The sequence below is a fragment of the Cyprinodon tularosa genome, unplaced genomic scaffold, assembly GCF_016077235.1.
Source record: "Cyprinodon tularosa strain WSP-4 unplaced genomic scaffold, ASM1607723v1 ctg34, whole genome shotgun sequence".
NCBI classification, from domain to species: Eukaryota; Metazoa; Chordata; class Actinopteri; order Cyprinodontiformes; family Cyprinodontidae; genus Cyprinodon; species Cyprinodon tularosa.
This window is the reverse complement of record NW_024039052.1, coordinates 712798-726109: the sequence shown is the minus strand read 5'-3', so window position 1 is coordinate 726109 and position 13312 is coordinate 712798. Positions and strand designations below refer to the sequence as shown.

The following is a 13312-nucleotide window of genomic DNA, read 5'->3' as shown; positions in this document are numbered from 1 at the left end:
CCTGCACTGCTTGTTCTCCAGCTGCGAATTTCAGCCTAGCCTAGCTTAGTTAGAATCAGGTAAATGCAATAAAACAGTTGTCTTATACAGCATAATTACCTCCAGTGTCATACTTTTTATGGGAAAATGTACCGGTAACTCTGTTAAAAGAAAAGGTATAAGATTCATATTAGTGGTTATAGGTTTGATATTTATAAAAATGCGATCCTTTATATGAATGTTTGCACAAAGTTGAATATTGAAGGATTTAAAATTCATTGAGATGTTCACACCATTTTATCCATAGGGGACTCTGGTCACACAGCTCATTTAAAACACGTAAAAAAAAAAAAGACTGAATTAATGAGAACTGGAATCGAAAAGCAGGATTCTGAATCAAAACAGAAATTATTCTAATTTAAATATTATTATAATTTCAAATTATACCTAAACTTATATATTTATGTACACTTCACTCGTTTTTATATAAAAAAAAATAAAAATAACCGTGTTATTCTCCTTTTATTTCATCAATTTTAATTTTTATGTGTTGGTGAAATACCTTCAAGTTTGTGGTTGTGATGTGGAAAAGGCCACGGAAGTATAAATACTCTATAATTCAAAGCACTGTAAAACAGTTCCATTAATATTAAACACTTTAAACCAAACCCCTCATAATGCTGGAGGTAACTAACAAATGAAGTGAAGCTAGTTGAATCACCTGGAAAAAAAGAAAAAGATCTGGTCAGTTTGGAAGTTTGGGTAGAAAGCAAAATGAGTGTTCACCATGTGGGTGTTTACCCTTCAGGCACTGGCTTCACTGGAGACTACAGCGAATACTTTGGCCTACAGGTTGATGAGGAATCTGTGACGTACCTCATGCTTTCCAACCACATCCTGCATAGTCTTTATCCGGACTGCATCACTATTGCAGAGGTAAAAACACACATCGGCACCACTTTGCAAAATTGAGTGCCTTTAGCCATTATAAAATAAAAGCACTTATTAGGCAGGCATATCGTCCTTTTTTTCTGTTTCTGTAATTAAAAACCTAATGTAAAAATTTTTTTTTGCACATTTTTTTAACTTGATAAATAAATTATGCAGCCTGTAGTGATGGGATTTTGTTTATTTGAAGAAAACCACAAAACTGTTATATTAAACAGTGAAACATCTCTGCAGGATGTTTCAGGGATGCCTGCCCTCTGCAGAAGAGTAGAGGAGGGTGGGATGGGCTTCGATTATCGCCTGGCGATGGCAATTCCTGACAAGTGGATTCAGGTAAGAGGATTTTCTTCTCTTAAATGCCTTCTTTAAACAAAGTGCCTGGAAACCAGGTGTTAAATTCCTATAAATCCCCCAAAGAATTACCCTAATGTAAGTTCAAATTCAAGAAATCTACACTTTGTTAATGCCATGAACATCAGTTTCTCAGAGGCCTACAATGGTAGCTTTTATCTAATTTGGTCACATTATGACCACAAATCCTAATGCATTTTATTGTACTTTTATGTGGGGGACCAACATTACGGAGATAATTGTTCAGCAGAAGGGAAATAGTGCATAGCTTTCAATTTTTCTAGCAAAGAAACACCAGAAATAAGATGCATGCATTTGTGTTAAACTGTAGTGCTTATTTTGCCTTGTATGTATATATATATATATATATATATATATATATATATATATATATAATTTGTTTAGAGATGGTGCTCATTGATCATAGTGTGTGTGAGTTTGCAAAATGTAACTTGTTTTCATCAGTAGCCTGTGAGGCAGTTATAAGAGGCAGCATGGCTGACACACAGTACAAATTATTATTTTTCTTAACCTTTTTGGGCCGATTCTCCAGTTCTGCAAGAATTTTTTTGATCTGGCAGAGTTTCAGGCTCATCATGCGTCTTGCGTTGTCCTATCAGGAATCATAAATTGGGGAGAAAATGAAATATGTTTGAAGTTCAGTCGGCCCATGTAAGGTTTTCGCAGAAAAATCCTGCTGTTGAAGCAGAGCTACGAGTGTGTATGAGTCGGTTTACCTTAACCTCGAGCACTGTGCATGTGCAAACGGAAGTTCTTCTTCGTCGTCTTCCAGATTGACAAGTTCGACCAGCGCCAACTCTCGGAGCTGAGTCCGACGTATGTTTTTTTTTTTGGACGTGCAGTGAGAGCAGGTAGACCGCATCATAGCCTTGGGCCGTACAGTGTGAGAAAAAACATTGCGAGCAGTGACGTTTTAAACCCTGCAGTTTCTTCATACAGTTTGAGCTGTAGTTGACTGCAACGTTTGAAAATGTCCCGTATGCCTGGCTTTACACACAGTCTAATAAAATGAAATTTCAGGGGGTCCTTTAGTGGAGTCTTCTGTGTGTTAAACTGGGGAATTCTCTCATAGTGAACAGGCTGCTCCAGATGTTACAGCTCCTGACTAACAGAGCTTACTGCCCAAATGTGGTACGTCCAAAGGCACTTTGAATTCTTCTATAACAATAGCCCAGTGGCTTTGCTACAAGCATGTATCTGTTTTGAATTCCCCCTATGGAGGTGGTGCAAGTCCTAAGACTGTTTTGTATAAGGCTCCAGTGCCCAATATAAAAAAATAGTCCAACTAGATGGAGAGGTACTGAGGGTTATCAGTTGTATTCATGCTTTGCCTCTGTCCAGCTAGATGGATCTTCCTTTGACATTTGTTTGGCTCTATCCATATCCTCATAGACTCTAAATCAGCTTCCTCCTGTCTGTTGCCTTTTTTTAACGTAGCAATCAGGATCGTAACTACAATATTGGACACCGAGGTTGTGTCCTCAGTATTTCATTAATCTATTTATGGCTTAATTTGTGATATAAACTCAAAAACATTACAGCGAAACTGACTGTAGGATGATGAAAAATAAAGCAAATGTTTAGTTATTGTAAGTCATTGTCGACACACTGTCACTATTGTAACTGCCACACACAAGCAACTGCTTAATGAGTTTGTCAGTCCCTCAAAGAGGAACACATCAAACTAGTAATGCAGGTGGAGAGCAGTTTATGTTCTTAATAACTGTGAGAAAAATCTTAATTTCCATGAAGAAGGATTTCAGCTTGGGAGCTACTCGGACAGAAAGGGAACGTCGAACCAAAGTTGATTTAACTTTGTCGGTACCAGCCGTTAATCAATTTCCACTGGTTAAATCAACATTCATAATGTAACGGATATGTTAGTGACATCTTTGGCTTTAAAAGAAACCTTTATTAAACAATGGTTTCTCAGTGTTGGATGTTGAACCTGTTTTATATTTCTGCCGGATGCCGGAACTAAACGCTAAGCAGATCGCACAGGACAGGAAGTCGTACGCATGTCAAATAACCCACAATAATGAAAAACATAAATATTTTGCATTTAAGATTTAAAAAAAGAGGTTGACAAAAGTTTTTGTTTCTCCTGGTTTAATTATGTAAATAATGTTCTTTAAGGAATGTTTTGCTATCCAGTTATTACTGGATTGATCCAAAAAACAAGAAAAATTAAGAGATTAATCGATTTGCAAAAAAATCCTTAGTTGCAGCCGCAAAACATTGTGAGCAATACCACTATTAATGGAGAGTGGAACATATATTTTAAGTTTTAATTTTATATTAGAATCAATATTATAATGTCAATAATAATGTGTTTGTAAGCCTTATTGTTGTCAGTTTAGCAGACCAGAGGAATTTTGATTGGTCTCCGTATTAGAAGACATGTTTACTTTCCTCAGCTCAATCTTGCTGTCAAAAGTTTTGTGTTTTTGCAGATTAATATATATACAATAAAGTCTTAAATAGTAGTTTTTCCAAAAGAGAAGTTTGTTTCTGATTTGGAATGCAACAAGTAATTCGAAGGATGATCATAAAGGAAGGTTTTTTTCTTCATGTTTCTAGTCGTTAACTTATCCCTAATGTAGAATGAATTAATGAATTCTATGATGTTAGAATTATTCACTCCATCACCCTAATCTTAAACCCTGTCCATAGATTATTTAACAGATTAAAGTTAGAACTCAGGCTGGACCACTTTAAAACGCTGACTTCCAGTGACAAGAAACATTCAAATACTTGTTAGATTAAGACATTTTTTTTATATTCTGCAAATGATCTGCATATTTTATTAGTTCAAGCGCATGTTTTTATCAGTTTTATATGCATTTCTCATTATTCTCGGTTAGGAGTCATTTGTTGGACAGTTAAGTTGGAATATTTATTCTTTTTATTTATTTTGTTAACGCCTTGTGTGAGTGTGTGTGTGTGTGGAGGGGGAGATATAGATATATATTCTATTGTTTAAATTCAAGTCTTGTGAAACAAATTATTTAAATTGTCACTAATATTTTTCATCTATACTTTAAGCTCCACCCTGTTCATTTGTTTTTATTAATATGGTAGCTGGTCTATTAACGATCTTTGTAGTTTCAGATCAGTGTCATGTTAGAAATATTCCTTGACCTATAAAAACATTATTATTTTCAGCTGTAAACAATATGCATTAAAGATGAATATAAACAAATTATTAATATAAATAATGCTTAATGGGTGTTTATTAGAAATTTGACTAGTTTTAATTTTAATTTGTACGGTAAATAAACTGTAACAATTTTTTCTTTTACACTCATTCTACAGTTAAGATGCATAAAATACATGTTTTATTTAAAATGTTATTTACTGTCCCGCTCTTCCGTCAGAATCAAACGTATTCTTTTTGACATGAGACAAAGATCTTTTTTAGTTTAATTTATTTATTTTGCAACACAGCATCTCCACAAATGATACGATTATCCAGCATGTTGCCGCTCAGCACTGCATCTGTCTGCAGGGGAAATCATGGGCTCCAAACGTTCACAAATCCTCCACAACAATTGTTGAAGGACCCTTTAGTTGGACACTTCAGTCCAAACTGCCACTGTGAAAATGCTTAATAGCCCACCGAGGGAAAACATTGTTTCAACTATTCAGTCATCACGTCCATAACTTTGTGATGTTGAAGCCAAGTAGCACATGGAGGAGGGGGAGAAGGGGGGAGGTGGTGGGGTTTAACATGCATACCCAATCCTTCATCCACAGATAAAACTGTTTATCTCAAAATCTTTCTCCTACTGTCTCTAGATGAGCTGACACACTGTCAGAATGTTTGTGTTCTGACAAAGGATGAATTGATAAAAATGGCACATGTATTGTCACTGCCATTTTTTTCTTTTCTTAATAATCAAATATTTTCTTATAAATTAAATTGAGGAAAAAAAAAGAGATAGGCAGGAAGGACGTTATCTCCAGTGATGTGCATGTACGGCTTCGGCTGTTGGATGAATAAGGACGTTTCAGCGCGTGTTTGTTTGGAGAATGCAGAGGCCTTTTTCCTTCATTTGAAGAAAAGTGCTGCGTGCAGAATAGCTAAAAAGGTTGGCTCTTGTACTTTTTATGTAAAGCATTTTTTTGTGCACCGGCCCACATTGAATTCTAAAGTATATTTACTCACATTTTGTAAAAAGGGAGGTAGGGGTGGGGGATGTAATTGGTGACCTCGGCTCAGCATGCATGCGCTACAGTTTCTTGTGTTTCCCAATGGGGGGAGTCAAGGCATCGTTAATCAAGTCTGTCTCTCACAGCAGTTGGTTTTACTCGGCGTAGGGGATGGAGGGAGGAGAAAAGGAGGTGAGAGATCTAGTCCAAGACTTGACCTTCCTCTGTGATTCGGGAACTAGCTGTGCAGCCAGCAGGGCTTGCACCTGAGAGGTTTCACCAAGTTATTCCCAGATCTTCTATAGAGGCTGCTGTTGCCTTTGCTTATTCCATTGCCAGCTTTTGTTTTTTGGGTATTTGTTTTTGATGCAAGTCGTTGCATGTTTTAATTAAATTTGTTGCTTCCCTGAGGAGATTTGATGCTGGAGGCAGGGCAAAAATGTTCTCTATATCCATGCTGGGGAGCATTCATACGAACATGCTGTGGTATAGTCAGTGAAGTGCATTCAGGGCTAGCCTCGCCTCTCCTCACAGAGTGTCAATTAGGGAGGGATTTGAATGGACTGAAGTGGAGCCTCCAGTGAGGTATATGATGCAGAAAAGGGGAGTTGGAGCAGGAAGGGAGGGCGAGACAGGAGGAAACAGAAGGAAAGAGAAACAAAGACACAGAGCAACAGAGCTGCAAGCTTATTTATAGATTCACATGTGTGCATGGATGAATCTTTCAGTTCCTTGGATGGGGCCCCCATGCTGCGTTTTGTCCTCAGCATGACTGATTGATATGACTCATTTACTGGCTGCAGAAGGCTGTTAGGACCAACAGACTGTGAAAAATTAAGATGTCCTAATGAGAGAGACCAGATAAGGCGCGGCGGCACAAGTTTGGATGATTCGATCTGATTATGACCATAAAATGCTGTCACTCCTAATGGATAATGTTACAAAGCCCTTTAATTTAACAAGCACCCTTCCCTCAAGCTACAATAGATTGAGATGTAATTGAAACAATTAGAAGTGGAGGAGAAAGAGGGCTCCATGGTGGCGGCTGGGAGATGAGAGGTTGATGCAGAGAATTCCCTGCCATCCCTCCGCTTCTCTCGGCTGTTCAACTTGAATGACCTCTGAGTCAATTGTCTCAATTTTTGCCTCTGTTCCTCCATTTATTTTAATTGAATGAAAATATCAGTCTGAAAAGCTCCCCCTTATTAGTTTCAGGGGAGGGAAAGAAAAAAAAAATCCATTTCTTGTCTGAGTCACTCTGCTCTGTCCATCATGCCAGAAACACTTTCAATTAACATGACTTAATAAAATTCATGCTGTCGGCGAGCAATGATGGAGCTCGGCTTGTTTACGTAAACATGCCGCCGGCTTTATCGGCAGCCTTTCGCTCTGACCTGCTCGGCTGGTGTCGCCCTCTGTGTGACTGCTTTTAACGGCAGCAGCATTTTAGTTTTTTCCGGTTTAATTGCACTTTGAGGCCACCTCTGCGTGGTGTTAACAGGCTTTCAGCAAGGATTTTTTTTTTTTGCAGAAACTGTGACATGACCTAAAATGGGCCATTTTAGTTTAGTAAAACCAACCGAATACTGTAGATGTTTGTGTTGGTAGAACCTTCGTTACATTTGGAAGTTATTTTGATGGATGTTTGGTTGTTCTTGAGGATGCAGACATGTATGCGTTTGATTATATATACATTTAGAATTCTTTTTCTGAAGTCTACCCAGTCTCTAAAAAGCAAATCAATCAGCTTATCAATGAAATGATGAGCTAAGTAATGTGGACTTGAAAATAAAGGAAGTCTAAATTGAAGCCTAAGTGCAAATTTCACAACTTGTTAAATCTGTTTGATTATGTGTGATTATCTTCTAGGACCCATGTTTCGTCTATGGTAGTCAACAGAAAGGGAGATAAATGAAAATTCCAAAATTAATATCAGGATGTATACAAACGGAATATATTTTTTTAGGATCCAGAACAATGTCTAAGGTCTTATAATTTCTAACAATTCATGTCAAATATTTATTTCAGCCACAGCTTAAAAGAACCCAGGGACCTTTCTTGGGACCTGTGCTTACTTTGGTAGAATAGCTTTTTTTTTTTTTTTTTTTTTTTTTTTTTATATAAATTTAGGCTTTTGAATCAGAAAAGACTAAATAAAATGGACTCGTATGAGGCACCAGTCACTTAGGAGTTTATCTTTATGTAACTGGACAGTTTTGCCTATTTGATAAAGGTATTCTGATATAAACAATTGGGTGATAGTTTTTTGATGTCAGAGTTTTGCAGATATGCAGCTTTATCTAGAATATTTACATTTTGACCTTAAACAGTCTGCTTTGCACATTCAGGGTCTTTAGAGTATGTGATAATTTCAGAGGATAAAAGCAGTTTTACAATCTGCATATGACACGGTAAACATTCTGTGTTAAACTTTAAGACAATGTTATGAACTGTGTAGGGGTTGCTAGTCCATATCATGAAGGAATCAATCTTATAATTATCAAGCAGCCACAGAAACAATGTTTACATTGGTTTTAAAGGTTTACCTCCCTCCTTAAGAAAGACAGGAGGTTAAAAAGACAGCTCATCCTTACAAGCTTCTGAATGTAACTTGTTTTATACTCACTAATGTAACTAGTTTTTCACCATCGCACAAGTTTGCTGACTTTGGTGTGGCTTTTTGTAACTGTGGAATTAATTAGTTTCATTGGGTACGTTATCTTCCTCAGGATAATAATCTGCTATCATCAGTCTCAGGAGCCCACCAATAATCAGAATAGCAACTTTTAACATTAACATTTGAAAAACACTACGATAAACTGCACCTTATGACTTGGGTCATAATGCCTGCTTTCCAAAGAATTAAACACATCCATAAATGCTTACATTAAAGAGGAGGACCTACAGTACATGGGTGCTCAGCTTATACATAAAATAACATAAATTAAATATTTAAAATTTGTCTGCAAGTTAAAATATTGTAGCAAAAAAAAATTATAGTGCTCAATCCTTTGCTTAGGATTTAACATTTTATCGTACTATTAAACACATTTGTCTAAGAGTCGAGTCTCAAATGCAGGTGGCTTTTTAAATAAATAGAGAGGAACAGCAGTTGAGAAGGACCTGTAATAAAGAAATGCTTTAAAAGGAGGCTTAGATTTGGCCAAAGCTTGGGTTTGTTTTAATAAAGTGCTGTCAAAAACAATTTGCACTTATTCCCATGAGTAACACTTAAATGTTCCAGTCTGTTTGACATTTTATTTTAATATGAGCAGAGTGAAGAGAAAAGAAAAATAGAAATAAGCAGTTTTAATTGAATATTTAATTTGTTTAAAAAAAAAGGTAAAAAAAGAAAACAAAAAAAGCAATTGAAACCAACATGCCTATGTGTAAAAACGGTGCTTTCCTCTTGTAAACTAGTATATGCTAGCCAAATCCTGAGCTGAACGGTGCCAAATCGGTAAATTCAAGCAATCCCTTAAATAATGTATAGTAGTATAGGTTTTATATCTTATAGTAGATCTTCTGAAGTAAAGATTGTTCTGCTAATGAAAGTGAACTTGGATTCCTCCACATGGGATGAAAAAGACTCATTGCCATGTTGATGTCGTTGTCTCCAGGTCTGCCACAAGGAGATTTTTTTTTTACCCATGGCTCATTTGGTTCAATAAACTTTTTTCCTTTAATATATAATAGAAAGACCAAAATAACAGATTTTTTTTTTTAAGAGTATATTTATTTTACTCAAATGTATTTAACCTAAATATGACAGATTGGTGGGTGAAAAAGAAATTTGCAATGACTCAAGTGTTGTTGTTTTTTAAGTCAGAACACTGGAGATTAAAAAGTCAAAGGTTATATCAGCTTATGAAACAAACATTGACTATATGAGTGTCAGTGTTGGTATAATATTATCACATGACCACATAGAACAAAAGAAAATGCTCAGATCAACCCAAAAAAATTTAAATTAGGAGCTAAAAGCTAAACCTCTCCCTGCCATTAAATCCTTTCCAGCTTTGTGTGAGAGCCTCTTAAATCAGTCACAGCATGCTAGTGGCAGCAAAATGACCTCATCCTGCACTGCAAGACTTTTTTTTATTTTATTATTATTTTATTTCTGGCTCTGTCTAATTAATCTGGGCACTCTGGTTGGCTCTTGACAGCAGGCTTGTAAAGTAAGATTTGTGCACTGCTCATTATCATTGATGAAGTGGAGTGTCAGCGGTGCCAGGAAGCTCGGCTGGCCGGGGCTGATGCGGGTGAGCTGGTGGTAGGGAAGTCATCAACCCGTTCACTTCTGTCTCTGCTCGACAGTCCCACTCCAAAATTAATTGCTCCCAGACCACTTTTGTGGTTGAATTGAATTGTAATGATTCATAAAGAAGTGTAAAATGTGTAATTTTACGTGGATGTGGAGGCAGCCTTGATGATCTCTGGGGGAAATGTTAGTAGATTCCTTTGGTTAGCTTTTATAGGTGTTAAGGAAATACATTTTTAAATGATTGTATTTTGACTAGGGTATTGTACTATAGCACTATTTTAATTATTGTCATACTGTAGGCATATGATTACAGTATAGCACTGTACTATGAGAAGAAAAATAAAAGATATGCACTTTATCACAATGTTAAAAAATTTGGAAAAGAAAAATTATAACATCAGATAAAATGTTTGCATTTAAAGTTGCTATCAAACCAGCTGGTATTGGTCAGTTTTGAGACCTTATTCATTTATCAAATCTGAAATATGACTCTACTTTGATTCCTTGTTTTTTTTGTTTGTTTGGGGTTTTTTTATGATCAGAAAAATTATCAACCAACCAAATTGGTATTTATTGAAGGAATCAAATAGCCTGATACACTAGACTAAATGTGAGATTAAATGTGTAATTTAGTCCGGCCCTGATGAATGAGACATTGTAAGATTGTTGATGAGAACAACCCGTTGTTTTTCAAACCATGTCTGTGCCTACTGGCCAACGCTCTGATCAATGAGCGCAACTGACTGTGACGTAGTAAGAGTGACAGAAAACTGGTGGGGGAGTGTAAACGGCGAATATCATTAAAAATGAATGAGCGTAGAGCCTATTCCTGCTCACATTTCAACGAAAACCCCAAGTCTAATCCTTCCAAAGCCGAGTCAAAAATCGCCATTAGAGCCAGCGGTCCTTCACACATGGCTATGCCAAGAGAGGGCCACTGCAGACGGTCTGCGGTTAGCCGTGGCTGCCGTTAGCCTCGAAGGTCCGCTGGTTGCTGCAGTCCTCTCAACTTCGGAAAGTTTTTTAAATTAAGCATTAAATCGGTAATTGGACCATATAGTGATGCTTTAAACTATAATATTCTCGCCTCAAATTATCTTAAAACGTACTTTTATTGAACAACAGAAAAGAGAACTTTAACTTGGAGCGCTCCATTGAAAGCTGCTGCTGATGCAGTGCATGCTACTATTCAATAGTCGTTGCCATCTTCCTTGTTGTGTTTTCTCCAGCATCACACCCTCAAAACCCCGCCCGCTTTGCAACCAAAAATTCAAAACACATCTCTTCATTGTGATTGACAAGCCAGTTCTAGGGCCTGGGGCATTGATTGAGGGTGATTTTGGCCGCTGGCAGGTGGGGCTAGTTTACTAGGCTAGGAATCAATGCGTGTAGCAAAAATAGAATAGAAAAGCCTTTATGGTCCCACAGTGGGAAAGTTTGGGTGTGATGGTGGCAAAACACCAGTAGACACAAGACTTACACTCAAGACTAAATACTACGAAAATGACAACATTTATTACATACAATCTAAGAAAACTTTGACTGCTCAGTTACTTTATTTGGCATCTCATTAAAACTACTTTAAACGACAAATCTAAAATGTGATTGAATATATCTTGAATTGTTATTTTCCCTACACTGTGTGCGGAATTATTAGGCAAGTTGTATTTTTGAGGATTATTCTTATTTTTGGGCCACAGTTGTGTTCCTAATCAACCCAAAAGACTCCTTAATATATATCAAAGTTTCATATTTTTGGAAGTTGATGTGTTTTTTTAATTTTTTTTTTAAGATTTGGCCATTTTATGAGGATGTCTGTGGGTGCAGGTAAATATTACTCTGCAGAATTATTAGGCAATGTAATAAAAAAACAAACATATACCCATCTCACTATTTTTACCAGGTAAACCAATATAACAACTCAAAATTCAGAAATAAACATTTGCGACACTCAAAAACCAAAAAAACAACAAAACAAATCCGTGACCAATATAGCCACGTTTCTTCACCAAACTGGCAATAGGTCTGGGAGTTGACTCCATCATCAACCTGAAAAGGTCCCACAAGCCCATCTTTGATGAAACCAGCCCAAACCAGTACCCCACCTGCACCTTGCTGGTGTCTGAGTTGATAAGGAACTTGCTTCCTTTTACTGATCCACCCTCGTGCCCATCCATCTGACCCATTAGGACTCACTCTCATTTCATCAGACCAAAACACCTTGCAGAAATTAGTCTTCAGATATTTCTTGGCCCAATCTTGACGTTTTGTCTTTTGTGTCTTGTTCAAAGGTGCTCTTTTTTTTAGCTTTCCTTACCTTGGCCAGGTCCCTGAGTATGAGCACATTGTGCTTTTCGGAACTCCAGACATGTTGCAGCTCTGAAATATGGCACAACTGGTGAATAATGGCTTCCTGGCAGCTTCATGGTTCATCCTTCTCAATTCATGGGGAGTTATTTTGCGTCTTCTTTTTTTAACACGCTTCTTGCGCCCCTGTTGGCTATTTGCCATGAACTGCTTGATTGTGTGATGATCCCGCTTCAATAGCTTGGCAATTTCCAAACTGCTGCACCCCTTTGAAAGACACCTGACAATTTTTGACTTTTCAAAGTCTGCCAAATCTCTTTTCTGACCCATTTTGGCAAAGGAAAGGAAGTTGCCTAATAATTAAGCACACCTTATATAGGGTGTTGATGTCATTAGGCCCCAATGATGCACACCACCTGATTTATTTAATTGGTAGTTGGCTTTCAAGCCTATACAGCTGAGAGTAGGAAAACATGCATGAAAAGGATGATGTGGTCGAAATATTCATTTGCCTAATAATTCTGCACACAGTGTAGTCATAGTACAATTTCAGATATCTTAAAGTATCATTAATGATAGTCAAAATGTATTAAATAAGGTTTGTTCTATTATGCTCAGAAGCCCATAATGTGTTGCTCAGATGCGATGCTCCTGCTGCAGGACATTCTGATGCGTGTCAACAATAGACTTTGCATGTAAACCAGCTGCTTCTACTGCTCAAAGTGTGTCTGATGTAAACGCAGGCCAAGAAAAGACAATATAAGGTTTTGGATGTTGTGGCGTCGACTACAACACATTTGTGTTTTCTCTGTTGTAAAATAAGTAATTTGTTACATATTTTTCATAAGTACGATTGGTTGTGTTTTTAACACTTTAGTTTTAATTCATGATTTCGATCTCGGCTAAAATATTTCCTAAATAATTGCACAATATTTCCATGATTTGAGTGTCTGACAATGTATCAGTAATAGCAGGAGTTAATACCTTAGAGATCCTGTCACATGTGGAAAAGAATTGCCACTCTAAAGTGTCTTTGGTGGCAGTGGCAATGATTATAGCCACACAAGGCAAAGGTGATGAAAATTGAATGTGAACAGATGGTGATATAGAGAGGCACATTGCTTTTATTTAGGAGAACCAGTCAGTTCATCCCAGACATATTGATCGGCACAATTTACTCTCTTTACTCAGAGGATTATGGCTCTGTAGAGTAATATAAAGGTTTCCTGACTTGTCAATCAGCTGTCACTGCCAATTCCACTGAGCAGACTTCAGCCTGTCTCTGAAATG

At 37.1% G+C, this 13312-nt stretch overlaps 1 protein-coding gene across 1 annotated transcript in view; it reads left to right on the top strand.

Annotated features, from left to right (window-relative positions):
* The window catches only part of gbe1b (glucan (1,4-alpha-), branching enzyme 1b), a 159808-nt gene that overhangs the window by 72524 nt on the left and 73972 nt on the right, over positions 1 to 13312 (top strand). Inside the window, exons 9-10 of the mRNA XM_038294400.1 lie at positions 788 to 915; positions 1162 to 1260. Of these exons, the coding sequence (XP_038150328.1) occupies positions 788 to 915; positions 1162 to 1260 (227 nt within the window). The remainder of the gene's footprint in view (positions 1 to 787; positions 916 to 1161; positions 1261 to 13312) is intronic.